Genomic DNA, 27,004 nt, shown 5'->3' with positions numbered 1-27,004 from the left:
ATTATTTAATTACAAAAAAAAAAGATAGAGAGAGAGAGTATTCCCCATTAATAGGACACCGTCCGTGTGTAGTGTTCTTCGCCGAGAAGCCAGCCATGCAGGCAGTGCCACGTGGGGGATAACTCGAGACCCCGGCTGTCACACCTGCTCCGCCTCCAAGGCACTGCACTCTGCACTCGGAGCACTAAATGAGTTCCGACGCCAAAATAAAAAGTCGCACAAGGCAAGAACTCAATTAGGGGCCACAGGTGCAAACTTAATTGGAGCCAGGCGGCAAGGATACGGGCGCCAGGCTAAATACAGGCGAATATCAATCCGAGCTGAAGAAGTGGATTTAAACTCATCCCCGGGCAGACCCCAAAGGGAAGCCATTTAAGCTTGCCTTCATTTAAATGCGGGACGCAAAAGTCATTCCGCACGCAAAATCCCGATTTTCGTCCTTTTCGACCATTACGCCGACATGACACCATCGCCATCATCAGTGTCGTTGGGCACATGAGCATGCAGCCTGCAGCCAAAGGATGACAGCAAGGGTGGTTGGGGGGTGCCTGCGGCAGGATGCTGATCCTGGGGTGCGACACACACACACACACACATGCGGGCAGTAAATAAGCCGGAGTTATGCCCTGCCCATCGATGTGTGACCTTCACGCCGCGCTTCCTGTCGAACTGTCGCCCAGATTGGCCGGATGGAAATGGGCATATAGTAGGATGTGAAATCGAATTTGCGGCTTTAAACTCTGGAAACTGCAAACTGGAAACTCAATATGCGATAATGAGTCGTCGCCGTTGTGTGTGTGCCAGGCTTAATTGTAAATTCGGATTAGGGAATGAAATTCTAATTTCATTTATTCTCCCACCGTCAACAGCAGTTTTTAGCCAGTTTTACAGCCTGGCCATATCAATAGGAATAACGTTTATGGTTGCCCTGTCACCAACCCCACAAATATTGTAACTTTCTTGACTGTCTCGTAAACATTAATGGCCAACCCCAAGGGTTAAGGGTGACGGCAGGACAACAAAGAAAGGAGCAACCTTTGCCACTGACCATCAGTCAGTCAATGACCGTTTCATATGGCAAATAATTGAATTTTTTTGTGTTTGTTGCTGTGTTTCTTTCTTTTTTTACAGAAGAAAGCTGAGCAAATTCTTTTTATATTTGCCAAACGGAGCAGACATTGCGTGTGGGTTGATTTACGAGTTTTCAAATGGCTGTCGTTGCCATTGCCATTGCCATTGCCGTAGTCGGTCGGGTTTTACTATCATAATTTCATAAGCCGTTGAACCAAAAGAAATAACGCAAACATTGCCCAGGCGCATGAGTAATAAAAAAGAAAAGAAAAATAATAAAAATATATAAATAAGCCACAGGGCTGAGTACAAACAACAGGGTTATATTATACCATCTAGAATTATTTGCTTAACCCTTTCTCATTTTCAGTTTAAATTCATGTTTTTTATACTTTTATTTTCTTTAGCCAGTTAAATGCAAAACGCTTTCTTTAGTTTACAAACAATTGTCATTAAAAAGAGTTAATTTATTCAATAAACTTTGGTTAAACAGATACAGAAAAAAGTCTTTTGTTTTTGCTTAATTTGTTAATAACAACAAGCTTTTGGTTTTTCCCTTAAAATCACAAATAATTCCATTAACAAGGGACACTTTTTATGATTGGTTTTACTGATTAAGTAATACCACTTAATATTTTCTTTTAATTGAAAATCAAATACTTTTTAAGGACAGCTTAATTTTCAAGTGCAAAAAGTAACATGAAACCCTTTTGTTTTAACCTTTGTTATTTGCACTAGTTAATAAAGCCAAATTATACACAAAAAGTAAAACGAAAAAAACAAAAAAAACATTACCCGAAAGGACCTCTTTACGATGACCAGCTAAAATGGGAACAACTTTGTTTGCCCTTGCATATTGTTTGCGTTATCGATTCCATTCGCCACCAACAAACCACTCTCTCCACGGCACCAAGTCAATCCGCAGCTCGATTGGCCCGGTTGAGTGTATCAAAGTTTATGCTTCTGCATTGGCCTTCAAATTCATTCGCAAACTGGCTGAGACATAAATATTTTATGGCTTTCTAAGCGCCCTCGTTCTAGTGTGTGTGTGAGTGAGCGCAGAAAAAACCCCAACTTCAGCATGAATTTAATACACTTTCATTGGGGGTCCTGTTGTGGTCCTGGTCAGTGTGTTATGGAAACGTGACTGAATTTGGCAAAGATTTGCGCAGCACACAAAATGCCATGCCCTGGACTATGTAATGTAATTGATATGGGGCACAAGTGCAGAGAAAAAATTTGGGTAGGGAAAAGTTTGATAAATAGTACAAAGAAATCTTGTATAAAATAGGAGAATGTTTATATATTTTATTGGTTTAAAAATATTTCGATATGTCTTGCTTACTATTACTATAAATATTTAATAAAGAACTTACAGAACTTGAAAATTAATAGTCCCGATAAAATTCCTTTCTCAGTTCCAGAATATATCTTATTATTTCTATATATATTTTATTAAAACCCAAAAATTATAAAACCCTATCGAACTTCCTTTTCAGTTCTTTAAAATTTAAAAACTATAGTTTCCCCTTCCTATTTCTCTCAGTGCCCACACACAGTCACAGTTCTGCAGATTGAGGACCTTCGCACATACAGCAGCTAGGCTCGTATGTATGCAAATAAGTTATGATTTGATTTGTACCATTGCAGTAAATTTATGAGTAGTAAGAGCCGGGCATTACAGCTGGCTCGACTTGCTCCCCTCTTCCAGTTGGGTCCTGTCCTCATTTCCCCCGATTTCCATACCGATTCCTGGGGCCTCGTGTTGTTGCCAATTTGCATAATGGCTCACGAAACGATGCGTGTGCGCGAGTGTGTGTGTTACATATATACATATATATTTATATATGTGTATATATTTGTATGTGTTTGTGTGAATTGTGGCCCATATAAGCGGGCTACAGATTTTTATATGTGCAAAATTTAAAACACATTTATTAAAATTCACTCCATAAATAACAATCAACGATGATTTTTACAACCATTAAATGCAAATTTGAAATTTTTCTGCTTATTGTTTCACCAGAGTAAATACTTCAATTATGTCAATCTACTATAATAAAGATTCGAACACAAATTATGTTGCTGGGAAAGGCTGTTTGGTTCAAGAAAAATATGCCAGCTGTTCGAAATAATCATATGAACTATTTGTATCCATTTAATTTCTTAATTAATTGGCAACGATTCGTGTATGGGGGAAAATATATTAATAAATGTTGAGGCATTTGTGTTATCGATTTTAATGGATAAATGGATATTATCGATAAATGCACTTTGGTTTGCAGGATTTAAAAAAGCAATAAATTAAGTCAAAGCTCGATATTAAACTTAGTATAAAGAAGTCCTTAATACTTGGGTGGGAATATAGTAATACATTTTGTTATTATTCAAGAAACGATAATTTCGATTTAGATGTGTTTTATCGATAAGTAAACTTTGGTTTTCAAAAGTAGATTTCACTTTTGAATAAAGTAAGTAATGAAAAATTGTATAAAATATGTTATTTCATTTAACCTTCATAATTGATTCAGAAACCATGAAATAATACATTTTGCAAATGCCTAAATTATCGATATTTTCGATTTAGGTTCATATATATCGACAAATTTACTTTTCTTTCCAAGATTTAAGAGTTCATTTAGCAAAGAATTCTTAAAGCTGGTTTCAGAAAACCTCATTCCCAGCCATTCCTCTTTAATCGTAAGAATTTACCCAGAAATCTAGGTATAAACTACCCGAGAAACTTGCTGTGGTGTAAAAAGGAAGCTTGGCCAGATAACTTGTTCGGTTTCGACTGGAATGGCTGCAATGAAAACCCCCGCCGAACCGAGTGTGCGTGTGTGTGTGCTCGCTTATTTTGTTAACCAGCTCAAAGTGCCTTGGCCATAGTAGCAGTCGCTACTGCCAACGCCAACGCACTTGACCAACTGTGGCACGTGTTGTCGCATTGGCTATGGCAATAAGAAGCAGCCACCCGCAGGACCCTCCCCCTGCTCTTAAGTAATGCTTCTGCTGCTGCTGGTGGCCCAAGGATAAACTTTTATTTTCCATCCATTCTGCGAGTGTGTCTATGCGGGGCCAAAGGGGTTTCCCCTTCACCACAGTTTTCTTCTTTTTTTTATTTGCAGCTCGGTTGCAACCGAGTGCCATTATGTAGCAGCCACCTCCTCATCCTTCTCCTCGTCCTCCTCCGTTGGCACTTTCTTTCTGCGCTTCTGCTTCTGTGTTGCAGCTCCTTGTGTTTCCCTTTCGTTGGCTGGTTCATTGCTTCGTTTGTTTTGTTTGCCACACGGTCACGTGTTACCTCCAGAGTGCAGGACATAAAGCTCTGATACAGCGATCCGCCAGCTGCCATTTCCCTTCGCTCCCAGGCCAGGCGCTACGTGCTGCATCCGACAAATACAAAATTTAAAAACCACAAAATCCCATAACAAAATGCCAGAGCTCGCTTCAATGGGGGTTAAGAGCGGACCAGGGTACATGGCCCTGCTGTCCACGGTCCACGGGGCGGATGAGTGTTTAAAAGGGTGTCTGGACAAATTATCATGAACATTTTTGGCACATTTGTTTAGCTGCTGTCCGCATTCGTTTGGCGCCTTTTCATAATTGTCTGTTGTCAACCCAAAAGTGGCAAAAAACGTGCCACTCCTGCTGCTGCTCCTCCTCCTCATGCTTTGCTTATAAATCGCTGGCAGACTCGGCTAATTGGGCAACAAAATGCTGTCCTAGTCGAAATTTAATTGCCTGTCATAACTGGCCAACAACGTTTCCTCCTCTATTGTAAATATACATGCTGGCTTGTATATTTTTATATATATATATCTGTTATAGCCATGAATGTGGGCTAAATTTTTCAATTAACGTGTTTGCTCTTCCTCTCCCTTGCTCCCTTTTTTTGTCAAACGCGAAACAGTTGAAATGTCAGCCCTAAGCCCTCTATTCCCCCAAACCTTCCGGAAAAGAAATTTGCATATTTAAGTGAAATTTACGTTGTGGCTGATGTGAAATGTTTATGACGGATATGTTGGCTGACAAGTGTTGGAATTTATGTACACAGCGCCCCTGCATACACATGCATAAACATTAAAACACAAACACTCAGAGTGGCATAAACACATAATGTACACATTTAAAAGGGGCATATCACTGGGATTTCCATTTCACAGCGCTTTCTAATTAGCATTCGGAGATCCCTTTAACGAGTGAGTAGAGTTGTCCACTATGTCCTATGGACAAACACATTAGTTAGTACTTAATTAGATGGGATATGTCCCCAGAAGATGGATTCTTTTTGGGGGCAGAACGCGTTAAGCTAATTACCCAAGCCTGGAATCGTTCTCACAGATTTATTTTATTCCAACAGAGGAGGCGTGTTGCGTCCTGAGGGGATTAAATCATACGGAGGTGCATTAAAGAAGCCTTTGGCAGGTGCAATTCAAAGAGATTCCTCAACAGTTTTTCACAGAAAATTTAATCAAGATAACTGAGAACCTTAAAAACACAAAATTCCTCAAAAACTATGTCACTTTTAAAGGTTCTTATAGTTATTTTTGATACATTTTGTTTCGCTTTCCCTGCCAAGTGTTAAATATTTCAAAGATCTCCGCCAAAACTAGTAACATTTTGTTCCACGCAACTGCCTTGGCCATTCAGAGAAGCTGTTCCTCTGCTCCTCGGCTGCCTCGTTTATTTTTCTGTAAACGCAATGCTTAGTTTATTTTGCAACTTCCGTCCGGTCGACTCAGTCAGGCGTTGAGGACGCTGATACAGAGACCCGGGAGGTTGCTCCGCCTGTTTGTCTATGCACTTCCCATAGCCGGCCATTGTGCCACCGTCTGTGGCCTCCGGTTTTTCCCTCCGATTGCTCTCGCCCTTCTATACCCTGAAGCTGTCACTGATTTGACAATTCAAATACAATGGATGCCAGTGGCACACACAAGTAAATAATGCACAAGCCGAGAACTCAATGTGTTGGGGAAGTCGATTTCCCTGAATGAACGGGGGGAAGGGAGTGGAGTGGAGGATGCATGGGGAATGGGTGCCGCGTCTGCAACTTTTCCCCGGAAAAGAATGCAGTTCTGCTGGCAATGGGCTAAAAAGACATTCAGTCATGCCGAGTATGTTCCACATTTCAGTTATGCACCATGCGCAATTCCCTGAAAGCCGCTTAACTGATGGCAAATATGAATTGAAAGTTTAATTAAAAATAAGACGCGGAAATACCCATCGACAATAAATCGCGCATATGTAAATGCAACGGATATATATATATAATAATGTGTGGGACATATTAAGAGCAAGTGAATTCACACATCAGTCAGGGCATATTCCAAGTGAGCATTGGTTTCCAGGAATTAAGAATGCATTAAGAGAAGTTGCATTTTATATTTAAAATGATTCGAAAATATATCAATAAATTTGTTTTTCTGTAGAATCGATAAATTCGATTTTTGTGTGTTTTATCGAGAAGTGAACGTTTGTTTTCAAAACATGATTTCACTTGAAGGAAGTATTTAAAACGAATTTGTAAACTATTTAAAACTCGTGGGATATAAATAAGAAATTCTTAAAATATATAAATAATCGATATTCTCCATTTAAATGAATATATATCGATAAGTTTCCAAAATACTGTTAGTTCAGCTAGCTATCTATTCTAGTATAATAAAATATTTTTGCATAATTAGGTTTTTATCCAGAGAGAATATCTTATATTCAAAAAACAATATTAGTTTTATTTACCTATGAGAAATGGCCTTTTGATACATATCCTTCGGCCAAGACAGCCACTAAAACGATATCCTGGTGGGCAATCCATATCCATTTCGGCTAGATAGATTCGGACACAAAACAATTCTGACCTGACTAATTTGCTCATTAAGCCTCGACGGAGGCTGAGTCATTGGCAGCTCATTACAGGCAGTTAAACACTCTCGCCAAGGACACACACACACACACACTCACATTCGAGGGTGTGGCATATTTTTCGAAAGGCGATGGCGGCAGCACACACGCTGAGCGTCTGAGAAGAAGAAACTGGCTGGACCCGAAAGTATGAATGACGGTAATGCCTGCCACCAGTTACATAGGGTGGGGGTGTAGAGGGTATACTGGCTAGAGTGGAGTGTATTGCAGGGTAGCTTAACTTGTCGTAGACGCGTATCTATGACGTCAGCGTGCAGCGACAACCGCAAATAATTCATTGGCCTTTTGTGGCCATTGGTTTAGTCTCGTTTTAAGGGTTCAGTGTTTCGAAGATTCAGTGTTTTTAGGGTTCAATTTTCACTTTTGTTAGTTACACAGTTAAAAATTATAAAGAGGAACTAAGAGAAAGTTGTGGAAAAGATAATGCAGAGACTAGTTTAAACAGATAATGCCCGTATGAGCTTTTCATACTTTTTTATAGAATACTTTAAAGTTTTTTTTCTAAGAGATTTTAAGATATTCTAATATATTTATAATGTTAAACCTATTTATATTTATTTAAGTAAATTTATATAATTATTTATATTTATTTATTTATGTAAAAATCGAAATATCGAGGGTTATCTTATCGCTGCACACTTTTAAGCGGGCGTTTTATCGATTTCAAATGTAACAAACTCCCAGTTTCTTGATTTTTTCTGCTTTTCATTATCTCAAATTTCTGTGGCATCGCCAAATCCCATCATAAGTTCACTTTGTGTCCCTGATGAGGTCACGTTTTATTTTCCAGTGCATCCGCCGCCGATGACAGAGAAAGAGAAAGGGCCAGAGAGGTGACAGACAGACGGTGCGAGCGACAGAGGAGTACCGAAAGCGAGCGTAAATTTAAATAAATGCTTTGAAGCACACTAAAAGCGATTTATCTTTGTCGATTGTGGATTACGAACATGCCCTCCGCTCAACCTCTCCGATCCCCGAGGAGAACGGAGTGCGGGGGAGCAAAAGGAAAAAAGCATTTTTCATATTGTGTCAGCGACGAGCTGGTCTCTGTCTGTGTGTATTTGCGAGTGTCGTCCTTATTTGCGAGTGTGTGTTTGTGTGTGGGATTGTGCGTCTGTTTGCACAAAGACTTGTCAGTCAACGTGGGAGCAGCTCACCAGGATACGACACAAACACACACACACAGATACAGAGATTCGAGAGCAAGAGGTGGTGTACTGGGGACCCCAAGGAGTGGTGGAGCACAAGGAGCAGCTGCCGCTGCGACCCTTTTGTCTGTCCTTCGGCCCGCCTGTCTGTGTCCTGCTCATCAGGCTTCGTTTTATTGATTAATCGTTTGCTGCTGCTTAATGCCTTCTCCATCTCCGCTTCTTCTTCTTCTTTTGGCCACATTAGCACCGCTGCCTGGTCTCCCTCTTCATTTGCTTCGAATTGGCCAATTTTGCGCTGCATTTGGCCGAAAAAAAAGAAAAACTTTTCTCCGAACTGGCAGGCCTACCCTGCGTATACGCAATATAGATGCCTGGAGTAACAATTCGATTTTCTGGAAACAATACATTTGGCAATCGATAGTGGCCATTTTCCAGGAAACTCATGAGTTTTTGGGAAATTTCAGTGTTTGAAAATGACACACAGAGCTTCTTGGTAAAGCAGAAAAAAAAGTCAATTAAATAGCATTATATTCTAAGAACTTGCCATATGAAATATTAAAGAAAAACCTTTAATGAAGAACTAAAACTATTTGAAATCATTTATTTCAACCAAGAATAATTAATTACATTTCTCACAAGTTTTTATTTAATTCCTTATCAAAAAGTTAAAAAGAATGTTACAGATACTTTTTCTATTTACATAAATTTAGACTTTATCTCCTTGAAATATTTATAGAATCGCTTTCCACCCACGGAGATGGGAACCCATCTTGTTGTGGAATCTCGGCTAAATCAACTTTCGCCTTAATCCACCTTGTACCGCAAAGTGAAATCTATCAATCTGGAGTCCTGGGCCAGCTGCTTCCCACTGCTGCTGGCTGGATTATAATCTGGAAGATGCGGCGCCCACGCAGGACTCGATAAATTGCTAGATTGCACAAAGTGGCAAGCTGCGAAAGAGGCAATGCCAGGACGAAGGAGGAAAGCTTAGCCAAGCCAAGCCAAATGCCAATGCAAAAAAGGTAGAAACAAATGCTGAGAGAGTGGCGGTGGCGGTGGCGAAAGGAAAACAGATTATTGGAACACAGAAACTTTTTCCCTGGCTGTCGTTGCCGCACACATGTGTCCAGCCGCAAAGAGCGGTGAAGGGATCCGCATGGAGGCCACAAGGACGAAAAGGACGGGGAGTAGTAAGAGGAACAGCTGGATAAAGAAGTGCAAAGCGGACCTAACAAAACGCGGCTATACTGTAATACAGCTCACTGTTGTCAGCTGTCGCCAGTCGACATACAGCAACAAATCGTTTATGGCCCCAAAACACCTAAGCAAATATGGGAGAGGAGTGTGTGTGTGTGAGTGTGTTAGTATCCTGTGTATGTGTGCTTTGTGTGCGTGTGTGTGTGTATGTTTTCCTGGGGGCGGCTGTATGTGATTGGCGTACATAAGTGAGAATGCGTGTAAAGTGTTTGTAATCAATCATTTATGAAATTACGCTACTTCCGCTTTTGACAATTTTCTTTCAACGACAAAAGCAGCCGCCCCTAGCTGCTTCCTTCGTCCTTTTGACGCTCCTTCGATGACGTAAGGTTATGTGATATGTGTCTATATGTTAAATGCAAATTCATACGTTGCTCAGCAGTGGCAGAAGTCAAGCCAAAAGTATTTCTTACTAAATGATAACTTTGATGGAAGTAAATTATGACCAGCTAAAGCTTAAGTTTCTTTCTTTTAATTGTAATTTCTTTAAATTTTAAGTAGTTCTATAGGTGTTTTAATCAGTTTATGCTGCTTTATTGATTCAAACTAATTTCCAAATCGACAGCTTAAGTTCAGGCCAAAGTTTCCCATAAATGACCAAGTTTGCACATCTATTTCCCTAGACAAGTTATGTTAATTTGTGATTTATTTGATTTTGAATTGATTGCCTTGAAAGCTAAGTATTTGTTTGTATTTCGTTAAGCTTTCATGATGATTTCTAAGCTTGTACTTATATGTGTTTTGGCCTTTTGAACCATCAGCATTATCATAAATGTTGGTCTTAATGCTGCCTTCGAAAGTGATTATAATTGACTCTCGCATAATAATCGAATCACCACAGTTATGGGGTCATTCTTGGTCCTTAACAAGGCCAAAAGATGGTCGGGGGGCAAACTGTTTTCGAAAACCGCAAACTGGGGACACACAAAAGGACGCCTTGAAAGCTGCTACTGCTGCTACTGCTGCTGGGCTTCACTTTGCGGTTGGCCGCAATGTCAAGCCTTTTGCGACTAATTAGACGAACTTGCGGCCGGAATAAGGTGAGCAATCATAAATAAATATGTAAATAGGCACACAAGCAAACCTTTGCTTGCATGACTTTAATTTCTCTTTAGTTTTTTTTAGTTTCTAATTGGCTTTGATTCGATTTAATTCGCTCAAATGGCCGTCGATGGAGGGGCATGTGATACCGATACCAAGTCCAAACTTTGGTCCATTGGGCCATGTGCAAAAACGTGTTTTTTGTGTGTGCTGGAATCCTGCTGGCTAGGACTTGGGAAAGCCAAGGAAAACCGAAAGCCTCCCGCTGAATCCGAGAGAGGGAGAGAGACACAGAATGCGAGAAAATTAGAGAGCGAAGCGCGCGCAGTTGAAAATTCAAATGTTTCTGTTGGAAATTCGCCTTCACTGGCTTAACTTTGGCCAGAACTTTGGCCCGAATTCGGGAAATAAAACTGAATTATACCCTAAAAAATGATGAAGAGTTACATAAAATCATTTGAGGGCTAAATGCAGTTGGAAATTTATAAATTATGTTTATGTTTGGTAAAGTTTTAACAAAACATTTGCCTGTTGAAACTTATATAAACTGCGAAAAAGTTTGCAGAATCCCCAAAGCCAGGGAAACCAAGAAGCGGAGAGAGCTCTCTCCGAGAGAGAGAGAGAGAGTAAAGACCTGGAAACTCGCTCTCTCCAGCTGCCTCTGCTAACTGATTTCCAGCGACAAAGAGATTTATTTTTCGAACTAGAATCATGTTAAGGCTGCTGCTGGCGATTCTCTGCTCTGATTCTCCTCTCCCTCCCCCTTTCGCCAGTCTCCGTCTCCTGCCACCATTCTCCTCCTCTATCCCTATCCTTCGGTTAGTTTAAAGCCCTTGCTGGTGTTGTTGTTGCTGCTGCTCCTGTGGCTGCACAGCGCATTAAATGTGTGCCACCAGGCGTATGCGTAATTTAAATTTAAATTTGTGTGTGTACATATGTCTGCCCCCTAGCACCTGCGCCCCCTTAACCCCCCCAAGCCCATCTTGTGTATTTTTGGCCCCAGTCGTTGTTGTTGTTGTTTTGTTGCTGTCTGCTTAGCATTTGCCTCAAGTTTTGTTAATCAGCGCAATTCACATTTTTGCTGCTGCTTTTTTTATTCCCTGCCCCCCCCCCCCACCTCTTGCTCTTCGCTCTTTCTCTCTCTCGCTCTCTCTCTCTCTCTCTCTCTCTTGGAGATTTTGCAGTATTCAAAAGGAGGTTTTTCCTTTACGTACAGAGACCCTCATTAGCGTAGTCATTGTTTTAGCCTCAGCCTTTCGTCCTTTAGCCCTTTCTCGCCCCATCTCCTCTTCTCTCCAACGGCCATTTCAGGTTTTCAGGTTAAGGAATGGCGGATGGGTGGAATCTCTGTCCGGCACTCGACAAATAATTACCAATTATATGGAACAGACATCAAATATGCAGCCAAAATCTGGTGTTGTTATGTAGCCAGCAACTGCAGTCGAGCTTAAGTGCCACAAATTAACCGCAACGTGGTCTCCAGCCCCGCCTCATGGCTGCCTCATAATTACGCGACTGAAATATGAATCCTTGGACAAGAGTCCTGGCTCTGGTTATGACCCAGCAGCGGAATGAGCTCTGCACTGAGAGAATTACAAAAGCAGAAAGGACGGGGGCTACCACTTTTGGGAAATTTTAAATGCAAACAGGACCTTGTTCGGGATTAAGACCTTTAGTTTTGAACATTTGTATTGCTCTAGCAGGGGGTTCACTGAGAGAAAATAGATTATTGAGACAGAAAAACTAAATACATTTTTGCAGAAGGAAACTATCGAAAAAAAACTGTTAACTTGTTTATTATAAAATTTCCTCACTAACCAAGTAATTGTAAATCTTAAAAATCATCTCTGAAGCCTAAGCTAAGGAGAAACTTCGATCAATAACATTTTATATTATAAAATTAGCTTTTCATTATAGACGTCTTCTTTCAGTGCATTACTCCCACTTTAGGTTCTTTGGTTTTGTTTCGAGTCGAGTTTTTCCCTTTTTTCGCAGCTCAACTTTAATAATTAATGAGCAGCTAAAAATGTCACGCGGTGCGGAAGAGTTTCGGCCCGGCGCAAAGTGGAAAGCGAACGAGGTTGGGGGCTTAATTGGGTTAGAAGGAGGAAGTCGTCGGATGCCAGGGGTTTTTATGGCGTGGGATGGGATTGGTTAAGACAGGGGATTAGATGGGTTCCTGCCTGAACCCAGGACCAAAGAAGTTCGAGGGTTAAAGGTTGACTAAGACTTAAGAACAACTCTTTGGTGGACTCACCTTGCAATCGTCGCATTGGTTGATCAGCGAGTAAACCTGCCGGCAGTCGAAGCGGAACAGAATCTCGGCCAGCTCGCAGGTGATGCGATTGGCCAGGCCGTCCACGTCCAGCAGGTCGCTGAGGATGCGGGTGCACTCCCGCCGATCCGAGAGGCTGGCATTGAGGGCCAGCGTGTGCAGGGCACTGAACACGCTCCGCTCGCAGCAGTTGCGCAGGCGCAGCGCCCGAAGTCGCTCCAGCAGCTGGCCAGGTGACCGAAGGTCGCACAGGTGCTGCGGACTCGACTCGGCGGAATCGCCCAGATATTCAAGGCACTGTTGTTGCTCCTGCTCGTCCTCCCCCCGGTCCTGGTCCAGCTGGAGCTGCTCCTGGGCATGCAGATGGCTGTAGGACAACGTTGGCTCCGGTTCCGGCACTCCTCCTCCTACCGTCTCCTCGGTAACACTGGCCGCACTGGATGTTGAACTGCTATACCCATCGATGTCCACATCCATGTCCAGGCCCAGGTCGGTGGTGGTCGGCCGCTCACTGGCCGGCATTGGGGAATTGCTCTCGGTGGCGTCCATCGCGTAGTCCCTCTCGCGTCGCAAACGCATCTGGGCCGCCTTATAGTTTACGAAATACTTGACTTTATTGTTACTGGAGGCGCTCCTCGGAGGCCTCGCCTTGGAGGCCGCTGGCTTCTGGTGCTGCTGCTCGGCGCAGGATCGCGGGCAGATTGGGGGCCCGGGTCCCTCATCGACCCAGGCCATGGGCAGTGTACCAGCCGAGCACTGACCCTGGAAGAGATTAAGAGAGAGAGTTTTGGGATTTAATATTATTTTTTGTTATTAATTATAAAGATTTAAGAAGATTCTTGAAACGATTTTTAAGCTTCAAACTTCATTTCATTCCAACAATTTAATATTCTTATAGTTAAATTTAACTTTGAATGTAATTAAAACCCAGCTTATGGTTTTTTTTATTAATTTTTAGTATCTCATATTAAAAAAACTAAACCAAACATTATTCCTTTTTTCAAAATGTCTATAAATCAAGACTTTTATCCTTCTATAAAGGATTTAACTACTAAAGTATTAAAGTTTTGATAGCTTCCAAAGCTGAAAACCATTTTAAAAACCCATAAACAATACGACATTTTGCAAAGAAATTTTCTTCAATTTGATAAATCTTAAAGATACAAAGATTCAAAGATATAGAACTAAGCTCGATGATTGTAAACATTCAGCCCTGACCCAGAAATGCTAGAAACAACGCTATTCCTAGGGCAATTTCATTCATATATCTATTGGAATCCCCAATGCCGCAGGACTCGGCAGTAAGAGGACCACTCCTGCTGCCACTTCTCCCTCCATCAATTAACTGTCTTGTGTGATTTAAAAATTAAACCAACCAACTGTGATAGCCACACAAGCATACACACACTTCCACAGATACACACACACTCACGCTGGGGAAATCCAAGCCAAAGAGGGGTGCACAGGAAAAACAAAAAGCACACTGGTATATTGGAAAAGTTTTGCGCTGGCTAACAACAACAGCGAAAGTCATAAAATGCAACAACAAAAGCGGCGAAATAACAACAAGAAAAAATAAAATAAAAACAAGTAAATAGAAGCCAAAGCAGAGCAGAACAGCGAAAAAAGGAACAACATTGAGTGCATAAAGAGCTGATGTTTTTTGTTATTAAAATGACCGCACTTCGTTGGAATTTTCCACATGCTTGCATAAAACTCAAGGCAGCTGAAGGCAGGGAAAACAGTGGGTGGTTGGGGGGGTGGAGAAACCCAACGCGTGGCTGCGGCAAAAATTTCCGTAGAACACTTTACGGCATTTACCATCAATATTGGAGAACACCCAACAAACAGGCGGAGCTGCAGGAGGAGCTCAACGAAGTTGGAGCTGCAACAGGAGCTTAAAACATTTTGCGATTTAATCGTTTTCCGGTTATAGCATGAATATTTATGAGAATGCCGGTGGAAAAATAATTTTATCCCGACGGCTGGCTGCCAGTGCAACCGCCAAAGGATCGAGTTTAACTGGCTTAATGTAATAAGGAATAAGAAAACCTTAAAGGATGATTGAAAAGGGGGATATTTTAAGGTAAGCAGTGTCTTCCTAATGAGATTAAAATAGTTAATTTACTATAAGTTTTTATTTATATGACAAAAGGAATTTCTAATATCAGCAACCAGGCCTTTAAATACCTTTTAAATATTTATGAAAAATACAAAACATATTTAATTTCAAGTATTATGTTTGTGTCATGGGTCTCTGGGTATTAGTTTTAAGCCGATTATTGATACTACTACAAATGCAGTTACTATTCTCCAGCGGAAATCATTATTTTTTATAGTTGTTGAATAGAAACTCTCGGCTTCAGAATCCGAATCCTGAATCAACTCGCCCGCTGCGATGACCCTTTGAACTTTCGGCCTGTGAGTAATATGCAACAATCAACAACTCTCAATTGCTGCGTGTCCTGTGCGCCAAAGCTCTGTGTTCCGTACGTCCTGTGTGCCCTTTTTTCTACCCGCCACCACCACCTCCTCTTCCCTGCTCTCGGCCTTGTCCCCCTCCACCCAATCGTTTTCCATGTTCCCGGGGCAATAACAATAAGCCGCAGAGAATTTCACTTGCAATACGCACAAATATGCCCAGGCTTTGGGGGGCTCGAAGGGGGCCTCGTCGTCGTTGGTCTTAACTCAAATGAAAAATCATACAAAGGGGAAACTAATACAGCCAGGCACACCCACCCACCCACACATACACACACACACACACCCGTTGAGAAGGACGAGCACGTGTACGGACAGCCATTGTTGATTTAATGGCAGACCAGCTGCGGCCCAATGCACAACAATGCGGCAGGGAAGGTAGAGCCAGAGGGAGGGAAAAGGGACACAGACACGAACAAGGATACACCAGCACACAGACATACCGAAGCAGGGTAAAAAATAAAGATAAATTCTTCAATTCGCAGCAGGCAAAATAAGGAATTACACTTCCTGCGGCGGCCCCGGAGGCGGCGTGCGGAAGGAGTACATTTTCCGAGAGCGAATCCTTTTCCACCCCATCCCCCAACTACTCTCAGTTGGCCAACTTTGTGAAACTTTCCAATTTCTGCTCGATTGCCAACATCATCATAATGAGCCGCCATTTCCAGTTGAAGCGCCACTAAGACCGATTAATAATTTATGTATGCAAAAAGGGGCGACTTTGCATTAAACACTTATGATCTCGCATTTATTTGGCATTTCGCAGGGAACTCATGAATTTTGCATGGCCATTCATCCGAACAGAGGTGCCCTAATATTTCCTGACTGCTGACTCCCTGGTGTTAAAATCCATTGACCATAATTGTCTTACCATTTTCTCGGTGGCAAACGAAGCATACTCAATGCACTTGTGCATTGACCATGGAGTGGGTCTGCTTCCTCCCATGAAATATTCATATATATTAGAGAGGAAGGAGCAGGGAATCGCAAAGGGAATGCTGGAACATTCATGTATGTGTGTATATGTGCTGGAGTCCTGCAACAGTCTGTTTTGCAGGGCAAAGGGTTCTTATGCAAGTTGTCATTAACTTTGGCCTGGACCTGAAACTGAAACTGAAACTGAATGACGGCCAGATGGCATTGGACATTGGGCTTACAGCAGCAACAACAAGTTGCACAGAAAGGAGACACTGTCACAAAAATAATTAAATTAGGGATTTGATAATAAAAGAGCTAGAACTTGTACATAATTCCGTACTACTAAAGGACCTGTTTTTATAAGTTAAATAGAAAATACTCTTCATTTACTTGAAATTTAGAATAAATCACTTATTTTCTTTTGCATTTTCCTGCCATAACATAACACTTTCTTAATCTTTTACACAATTTTCTTCAATCATTTAATTTTTAATTACTAAAAGCTTAAGAATACTATCAATTTTCGTGCTGTGCTCCCACTTTTCCACCAGGACATTGCACACACCGGCCCCCTCAGAAAAGCCAAGGCGGGGGCACAAAAAACTCAAACAAAGCCGGCATAATGGAGTATGCATTATGGCTAATGGCACACGCCCACAACTACACATTTATGTGCTGTATAGATAGCTGGGGATGTCCTTTGTGACTGTGATCCTTTGTGCAGGTTGCGAGGCGGGGCCACAATGTCTAATAAGCCACGATGGGAGGCCGAGCTCCTAAATGCTTAGACAATGGGCAAGGGACCCGGACCCACAATGATGTCAGCTGCAGGCGAGGCAAGGCAAGGCAAGGAGGAGGGACTGCTGGTCCTGGCCGCTGGAGGAGCTCTCTCTGGCCACTTGACCCATGACAGGCTTAGGCTCGGCGACAATCTCTGATGGATGTGTGACACAAGCAAAGCTGCTCGGTGTCTGTATGTGTGTTTGCCTCAAAAGGATGGCTAACCCGTAAATGCCCTAAGAAATTAATGCCTTGATTAGCCGACACGAAGGTAGTAGCAGTCAGCCAGCCAGCCAGCCAGGCTTTGAGGTGCCCTGGTCCTGGCGCAATATTATTCAAAACTTTTGCCGAGTGCCGGCGGGCAATTGAAATCTGTCAGAGCATTCTTGGCAGCAGGAATGTCAACTTCTGAGGCCAGAAAGGGAAAAGCCCAAAGTGCACTTGAGCTAAACACCAGCAGCTGCTGCTGCGACGGCGACTGCAACGGCAAACTACAATGGCAAACGGCAAGCGGAACCGACAACACTTTAAATGTTACAGCTTAACCTCGACGGGCAATTCAAACAATGCGCCAACACAAACACACACACACATACATGTCCTGATAGGGACACGCTGCATATGGGACTGGTGGGTGGTCCATGTGTGTGTGTGTCAAATTTTAACGCCTGTCAACAATGCAGGCAGAGGAAAAAAAAATGCAGCGGCAATGGAAACGACAACAACAGCCCAAGAACATGTCGCAAGCAGCACTCAAATTTTCAAATGCATGCATACAAATGGCTGACTGAGTGATACCCTGTCAAGGAGCAGGACTATGGTAGAGTGTTTAGATAGAAGGAGTTATTGAATCACATGAAAAACTGGCTAAAAGAAGGCTTTCTTTAGGTAGGGATAAGAAAAGCATTACTATATAAGCAAACTATATACAAAATATACAAATTGTATATTCAGTTAAACCCTGACTGCTCCTTCAGCTAATTCTTTGCTAATAGTTTGTGTAATAGAAAATATTAAAAGGTTTAGCCTTTAAATCTGTACATTTTTTAGACGTTTTAAGAGGTCTTTAAGGGGGTCTTCTCATTGGGCAACTTTTTTTTTTCGATTTTTTTTTTTGCATTTATTTATAGCTTGGGATGGTGTGTATATGTCCCCAAAAGGATTTTTAGAAATTCGAAATACTTTAGAAGATACAGCCTTTTTTGTGAAGCAAGTTCTTCGCAAAATGAGCTTTTTTCAAACTTCAAACGCGTTTATCTCGAAACCACGTTTTTCGAACTGGCGGCCATGATATCTCCAGTTCAACTGAACCGATTTTCATGAAACAAAGTGGAGTCGACGCAGAATTGTCACCATTCTCGGGTGACGGAACAGATTTTTTTTTAAATTTTTTTTTCTATTTTTTTTTTTACACTAAACTACAAAAAAAAAGCCCGAAATCGAAATTTTTTTTTGAATGGGCGCCATTTTGTTTCAAAATATTTAAAAAAAAATCTGTTCCGTCACCCGAAAATGACATCAATTCTGATTATAACCCCGTTTTTATTTTTCATTTCGGACGCTCTGGAGACCCTGAATCGTGGCCGCCAGGACGACACCTTTTTTTTCGACCACCAAGTTTGAAGTCTCATTACTCTTTGAACAACCCTCGTATCGAGGCAAGAACAACTTTTTTAGTTACTTTGAACATTTTTGAATACAATAAATAAAAAAAGTTTTCAATTATTCTTTGCGTTTTCAAATAAGAATTTTTTTAAAAAGGGTCCAAAAAACGGCTTTTGAATGAGAAGACCCCCTTAATGATCATTGAAAGTAAAAAAAATCATAAAAAACCTTCCCCTTTTAGGTTGTAATCAATCTCTTAAAATCAAACTATATATTTTTGATATTTATTGAAGTTGTAGAGAAAAACTATATATTTGATATTTAGAAAAACCCCAAATACTATTTTATTACAGTCATTCCCTTGTTTGATAGTTTGTGGTTTCATGTCAATCTCTATTCTCTATATTCTTTCGTAAAAACCTCTTCAAATTTTATATTCAAACTTTATTGGTTTTGCAATGCACAAATTGTAATGGCCACATCCTTTTATTTGACTATTTTTTGAAAACCCCACCTGGGCGCTGCTTTATTTTGCAGATCTACTTTTATGGATAGTGGCCAGTGTCACGTTTCCTCTGCCATTGTAGCCCCCACTGAGGAGGAGGTATCAGATATTCGTTGGCTGCCGCATTTCTGCTTAGATATTTATGCAGTTCGTCAGGATGTGGGTGTGGATGTGTTTTGCAGAAGCGTAAAAAGTGACAGGCGACACAGAGTAGGGGGTGGAGGGGGTGGGAGACTCGCCTCGTACGTACATAAACTGGCACAGACACATGGCCGCGTTGACGTGGCTGAAAGCCGCAAGGGACACGACGACGACGAGGAGGGACATGGTGGGGAGTGGGCGTGTCAGTGGTGGGGGCGTAGGCAAATTGTTTGTCACATGGCCATGCCAGCTCCTCCTGATACCCCCATATGCCCAGTTCACCTTGATGCCGAGGGTAGAATTCGCTGGGCGTTTTGTTGTTGTCAAAATCATAAACATGAACCCGTGCCACGCCCCCCCCTCAGCAGCCATTTCGCATTGTTTTGCACATTGTCGAACTGCACGCATTTTGCCAGCTGCATTGCTTTGCATAACAAGTGTAATCCTGCACCACCACCACTACTACTGCCATCAAGGAGGTGGCAATCCTTGATCCTGCGCAATTATGCAACAACAATTCTCGATGTGCAATTGGCAGGCGTCGTTGCCAAAATATTCTCGGCACATAAACGCCACTTATCACATTAAAGAAAGCCAAAAACAAAACAGCGGCAAGAAAAATCAGAGAGCCTTCTCCCCAAAGCCGGGAGGGCCGTCAGGACATTCAGGACAATTACAGTTCGTGCATTATTCAGTGAATGCTCCCCGAGGTCTACTCCAATGAGACAAATGGTTTCAACACGCAACTAAAGTGGCCCAAAACACAAGGAACTTGGGGGAGAAGTCGCTTTTTATAGAGTGCTTTTGCAGGGAATTTGCGGCATTTATATTTGATTTGTCAGCAATTAAATATGATTTCTTTGTCCGCACATTTCCACACACACACACTACATTCATCAAATATTTGTTAGTTTCTAACGCAAACAAGCAATGCAATTATTTTTCATCGTTCGCAAATTGCATTCCTTTAAGGCTGACGAAAATGAAATAATCAAATAAATTTGTTAGTTTTTCACACAAATTGACTATAAATAAATTATATATCTTTAAGCTTTTTGAAAGAAAGGAATTAAGTTTTCTTTTGAAATAAATTCAGGTCATAGACAACATTTTATAAGGATTATTTCATGAATATTTTGACTACTTTTCCTCAAGTAAACAATGTAAAATGTATCCCCTTCCTTAAAAGCTGTCAGGATATTTTTGTTATATATATATTTCAGCTTATAAAAACTCGACCACACCGATTATGCTTTGAGCCTAATGCAATAATGCTGGAATTATGTTTTACGCCCATTATCAGAGGCAATCCATCAAGTTGAAGAGCTCGACGTGGCAGCTTTCGGGGCTGTACATATCATTTTAATCATATTTAAACAGCGCCCGTATTTATCACTCATTATTTATGCATATATCAATCTATATGGCCACGAGACCCCATTAACGGGCAAACAAATGCCCCGAAAACAAAATTCGGGTAAAACCGCACCCAAAAAAAAAGGAAAGAAAAACCACACACATACACATATCGAGTCGAGGGAAGGACACTTGGCAGAAGGAGAACGCTGTTAGCCAAGGTAAAAAAGGCGACGCACCTGTCTGTCTGTCACATCACATATTTGTTTGCCCAACACACACACACACACACACTCGCGAAGCGCAGGAACAGGCGCCTGTCGTTATGCCACACAATTTTATCAACATTAATTTGTCAAACATTTACCGGCATTTCATGTGTGTGTACACACACATATCCTTGCCGAGTTCTCCCTTTTCTAATGAGAACAATAAGTTGAATGAATTTAATGAAATGAGATGTAAACATGTGGACAGCTGTGGACAGGCAGCAACAGCAGCAGCAGCAGGAAAATGGGAACAAAAAGGGAGCAAAAAGGACCCTGGCCATTGTTCCCTTTTGCTCTCGCTCTGGCCATATCCTTAGCTCCTCGCTGCTCCCTGCAGCATTTGCTTGTTTTCGAACTCGTAATGAAATTCTTGAGTAGAAATTCATTTTGCAACTTTTGCTGAAACAATGCTCATTGAATAATTTACGCCCTGCGCCAGCACAAATGAAAAACCAAAACGGAATGAATGAGAATGGGGGTAAGGGAGGAGGCAAAATAAAGTCCACCCGGGATGTGGAAAACTGCAGCAGTGCTCCACTTAGTGCCCTACTCTATACCCCCGTCCCCTGGCAATTTACGTGCTGCGGGGCCAGAGATCCCGGGATCCCGGAGTCCAGGCGCTGGGCATAATTGCATTAGCCGGATGCGCTGGATGTGGCCCCCATTGCCACACTGCTCCGCCTGTTATACACCCTGCTAATGTAATTGTTTTGTGTATTTAGCCTGGACATTGCATTCGAGTATCTAACAAAGCATCGACCCTAGCCACCTCGTCCCCTAATGAGCCAATCAAAGCCCGCGATTCTGGGCCCACTTGCAGAGCCTGAAAATGCAAATTGTTGGCAATTAACGTTCTCAGCGATTCCAACACGAAGGTAAACCGACATCTTAGCCTGGCTAATCTGCAGCCAACTAATTAAACTTTGTCTGAGCCTTGAGCCCCTAATGTGCCGTCATTTGAGGCCCAGACACTTGGAGAAAGGACATCATAGGAGGGGGTTATCTTTAATTATTTAGATATGTGATAGATATGTGAGAGATGTGACTTTAAGAAGCTTTGATTTAATAAGGATAGATTTTATATTACACTTAAATAAATAGATTTATAAAATGTATTAATCAATCACTTATACTTTAAATAATTTGTCCGATTAAATATTACTCAAATTCCGATCCTGGCGCAATTAACTTTAAGGCATTTTCAATTTCCTCACGCTTTTCGTCACATTTTCTTTTTCATTTAACAACATGAAACGATATCATTTGCATATGACATTTCCTGTAATCAATGGCAATATTTTGATTCAATTGAAATGGCGAAATCAACAGAATTAAACTGCAGCAATGGGGAAATGACCACAATTGATGCATATAGTACAAGCATCTGAGGGCATTGAGGCAGAGGATATTCCACAGGACGACTGCCATCATTTGCCCGAGGGCGGAAAATTTATGACAGTTTTCGGTTGTTTGTGTCTCGATGGGTTCCGCACTGTGGCACTGTGGCAGTGTGGCAGGAATGATGTAATCAGGAGGAGGAGGAGCAAACCAGAAACCTGCTGCTGCAACCAACCTGCAACCTACTGCAGCAGCAACAGCAGCAACTGCTTACAAAATAATTGATTTTGTACACATCCTTGACACAAATAAACATTCGCTCTCGGCTCTGCTAGAGTTGAACCCACCATGAGCCTGGCCGTGCCGGGGGTCGGTCGTAAAGCTCTGTAAAAATTGTGGATTAAATCCCCACAAAGCTAAAGGATTTTTAATTGAATTCGAGGGGTTTTTGCAACTGCAAATGCAATTTGCAGCAGCCGTAGTTACAGCTAAAAGTTGAATGAATCCATTGAAATATTGTACAAACATTTGGAGTGTTTGTGTGTATTTGTTTGCCCAGCCTGAACCAAAAAACAAGAAAGAACATAAAACTGAAAACAAAACAGACGGGAAATGCAAACATGGGATTTCCCAGGTAACTGTGCAACTGATTAAATCACCTGAAAACGAGCAATGGATCTCGGTTCCTTGATTCTTCGACTCCATCCATGTTCAGTTTCGATGGGCACTCGTAATCCAAGTGGCACAACACCACCCAATCTCCAGTACACACAACGCAACGCACACAACAACGTTGCAACGCAAGGACCCCGAGCCATGCCACCCCTAAAGTCCTCGATATTCCTAACCCTGCAGCCGACACAGTGACAAGGATGCTGCCTGGCTGCCTGCTGCTGGATGCCTTTGCATGCGAATCCACTGGGGCATCAACACATCAACAGGCCGCCAAATGCTGCGAATTTTGCCATCATAAATTCAGTCCTCGCGTTCGCAAAAACGGCCAGCTAAAGGGAATGGCAGAAGAGCCAGGAAAAGCGTGGAAACCCCAGGCAGCGGAGAGGGAGGGGGCCGGAAGAGAGATTGAGGAACAGAGCTGTTGGCTAATTTGCAACTTGAATGCAGGCAAGTCGACCTTTTTTTTTTGGGACACAGCTTAATTGAAAGCTCGGACAGGTCTTTGTGCTGCAGTTTGATCGCGAATTTTTGGCCTCTGCAGCTTTAAAAAATACTTCAAAGGCTAGAGGGGGAAAAACAAGGGAAATTTAAATCCTAATTCCATCTAAACAAAAAAACTAACGATATCACAAATCAAATAATTACTTTTTCCCCCCAATCTGTAGTTTATTTGCACCGATGTTGGGATAAGAAAGTGTAAAGGTGACAAGATTCGATAGATTAGCCGTAACAGCACCATTATCTGTCTTATCCAATGCCAAGCCAATGTCCTTGAAACAAATTGATTGATTTAATTGCTTAATTGCCGACAGGCTGGCAGGTTTGAGTGGCAGACAATCGAAATGAAATACATTTGGTAATAGGTATTTTTGCTTCTACACCTGAAATTAATTAGAAAATCAATAGTTTGGCATCGACTTAAGCCATTGCCATTTTAAATTAGATTCCGGCTTATTGTCTGACGGTCGGGATATATGTATAGATTCACCGATTTAAGCCACATTGTGGTCGCCTGTCTTCACCCGAAAAAGGCGTGAGAATCCCAGATTCGAATCAATTAAATTTCCATTAGTGCTCGAATGCATTAATAAATATTAAAATCTGAATTACACTTGGCAAAGCCAATCCAGGGGAGGAGAGGAAGCTGGAATATTCTATAGGTGAGTGGTTAGCTGGGATTTTTTGGCAGACAACCAAAAGCGAACAAGCCGAAAAAGAAATCAATTTGAAAGTGTTTGCCTGTCCCTTCGTTGGTTTTCTCTTCTTCTTTTTTCCCCCACTTTCTGGCACAATTACCAAGGCATTTTCGTTGATTTGCAGCACGTTTTTCCAGTTGCCAGCACTAACGCTGATGATTCCGCCACCGACAACGACGACGACCACGATGATGATTTCAATAATGATGCTGGCGGCCATGATGAAGCTGTCGTGGCACTTGAAATGGCCGAAGATGTGGCACACAATTGTCACAGCGAATACTATATAGCATAGTATATATATATATATATAGTGGCGAAAAAAAAGAATCACTTTTCCTTTGGCAGCTTGAGTGGCAAGCCAACAAACCCAAAGTAGCTTGCTCGATGGCGACAAAAACTGGCAATAATAATGTGCAAAAGGCCTTGCCTTGTTGGCTGACTTTCCCAGGACGAAAACTTAAGGTTTGCCCAACTTTAATTGACTTGAAAAGTAATAAATACCATCTATGTGGTTTGTAGAAACCCCGCAGCTTAATCTCTTCCTTCCGTGGCCCTCAAAAGTAGGCAGCACTTTTTGCAGCTTCAGCTGAACTCTCGTCGTCGTCATCGACATGGCCAACCATTGACGGCAGCTCTCAATATTGCTGAGTCGCAATGACCAGGGAGCACATTGCCGGTCGTTTGGCAATAACAAGAATCCCTTGAAATGCACACAATTTGTATATGCATTCAAGTGGGTCCTTTGTGCGTGTTTCTCCTATATGCATTTGTGTGCACTTAAGCCCTGCTTTGTCGTCGACGATTGCTTGACAGTTTTTAAGCAGTGAAAAAATATGGATCAAGGAATAAACCGTCTTTGAAATTGAGGCCCTTAAAGTTAGGATGATTTCCAGAAAAATCGTAGATTTTGGTATCAGATTTTTAGAGGTACAAGAAAGGTTTATTCTCAGTGTCTAAGGGATTCTTTCAAATCTTGAAATTCTGTATCCTTACTTAATTGTTTTGACGTAAAATCCAATCTCATCTTAATCCTTTATCTAGCTCCAATTTTAAATCTAATATAAGGTTATACGATCTATTAAATTATAGAAAAATACATAAATCATCACCCATCCTTATCTTTAACCCTTTTTAAGGACATTTTTCGCTCAGTGTCTATGAAAAGTACTTGGTTGAGTGGAGACTTAGAACAAAGAAATGCCAGATGTTGATGGCAAGCAATCCCGCCCCAGGATACTGTTTATACAAACGCTCTGGCCAGGACATCATCCAATCATCCTGGCCAGATGACTGGCTTGGAAACTCACCTGCAAGTCTGTTGCTGTGCCCGGCTGTGCCAGATCACAGGCTGATATCCAAGGATTAAGGCGTGTTAACGAGCTCGCTGTGCCGAGTATGGACTTCTTTAGGTCCACGGGTGCTGGCAAGGTTGTGGTGGTGCTGCTACTGCTGCTGCTGGCGCCTGCTGACTCGGTGGTGGCCACGGCGGACAAGCTGTTATCCTTGTGTCCGATCAGCTGGGCCGTCTGGGCATCAAGGATGCGGCCACTGGCCTCTCGTTTGTTATTGTTATTATCGTAGCTGTTAGCGGACTCCGGCGAGTGGCTGTGACTGTTATCGCTATGTTGCAGGACTCCCTCATCAATTAGGCGGCTCTCGTCCTGTTGCTGCTGCTCCGTTTCGGTTTCAGTATCCGCTTCCGCTTCTCTCTCCGTTTCCGTTTCCGTCTCTGTTTCCGTCTCGTTCTCTCGCTCTGGCTCTGTCTCTGTGTCTATTTCCGTTTCCGCTTCCTCCGCGGGTTGCGGCTGTTGCTTGTAATCCTCCTCGTCGGCGTCTTCGTTGAGCTTGATCAGGCGATCAAAGGACTCCTCGGACAGCAGATCGTCCTCGGCCACCAGGGCGAAGATATCCTCGTCTTCGTCAAAGGCCTGCGACGAGGGAAACTGAACGGGAAGACCCGGATCGCGATCCTCCTCCTGCTCCTCCTCGCTGGACTCCGCTGTGCCCGCTGTGACTGCCGCTGTTCCCGATCCCTTACTGGATACTATCCCTGTCACTGTTCCTGTTCCTGTTACTGTCTCTGTTCCGCCCGCCCGACCTGCTATATCCCTGCTGCTGCTGCTACTGTCTCGTCGCCGCCGCCGCTGTCTCCTGTCCGCAATCCTCGACGAAATCCAGGACTCGGTGTGGGCGTGGTCGTGCTGGTGCTGGTGCTGCTGCTGCTGCTGGTGGTGGTAATCGCCGGGCGGCAAACGTGGCCCAAACTGGAGCGCCAAGTCGAGATGGTGGGGCAGGAAGATGGGCAGCAGGTACGAGCCAGAGCTGCGAACGAATGACGAGGACTCGCCAGTGGACGGTAACGTGGTTGATCCTTCACCTCTTGCGCTGCCGCCTCCTCGGTCGTTGCCCCTGCCCTCTGCCCCTCTGCTCCCGCCGTCGCCTGCCGCTGTGGATGTCGGTGTCGGTGTCGCTGTCGCTGAGCTGATGCCGCTGCTGCTGCCTCGCCGAGCCCCCGAAATAAACGCAAGCGCCATCACGACCAGCCCGGGTCCTGGCCGCATATTGACCTCGGGTTCGGCGGTGCTAGCATGGTGCAGGCCCGCTTGAGACGCGCTTGCGACTCCAATTCAATGCGAGTAATGACGGGCTCATGGCCCCATCATCATCGGTAGTGTTGGCGGCGGACTTGTTGGGCGGACTTCTTGGAGCGTCGCTCTCTCCGGTCCGGTCCGATCCGTCAGCTGCCTGGCCCAGTTCCTGTTTCTTAACCGGTACGGGTTCGGGGGGTTCCTGTTCCAGTCCCAGTTCCCGTTGCTCTGTACCCGCCTGAGCCGCTCCAGCTTCAGCTTCAGTGGCTGCCCTGCATCCAGCGGCATGAATCCCGGCCTGAATCCCCGTTCCCTGCCAGCAACTCACTGGCCAGCTTGCAAGTATTGGTTCTCGTTCGAGCGTATCGCGGTTTCAGTTGCCGTTTTCATAGTATTAACATTTACTATGTATTTTTATATTTAATAACA

General features: G+C 42.8%; 1 protein-coding gene across 1 annotated transcript in view; it reads right to left on the bottom strand.

The window, feature by feature from the left end:
• Window positions 1-27,004, bottom strand: part of Mid1 — a 35,939-nt gene extending 8,935 nt beyond the window's left edge. The window contains exons 1-2 of the mRNA XM_017169350.3: window positions 25,295-27,004; window positions 12,703-13,482 (exon numbers count right to left, since the gene is read on the bottom strand). Coding sequence (XP_017024839.1) covers window positions 12,703-13,482; window positions 25,295-26,548 — 2,034 coding nt within the window. The 5' untranslated portion in view covers window positions 26,549-27,004. The remainder of the gene's footprint in view (window positions 1-12,702; window positions 13,483-25,294) is intronic.

The sequence above is a fragment of the Drosophila kikkawai genome, chromosome 2R (assembly GCF_030179895.1).
Source record: "Drosophila kikkawai strain 14028-0561.14 chromosome 2R, DkikHiC1v2, whole genome shotgun sequence".
NCBI lineage: Eukaryota > Metazoa > Arthropoda > Insecta > Diptera > Drosophilidae > Drosophila > Drosophila kikkawai.
This window is presented reverse-complemented; position numbering and strand designations above follow the sequence as displayed.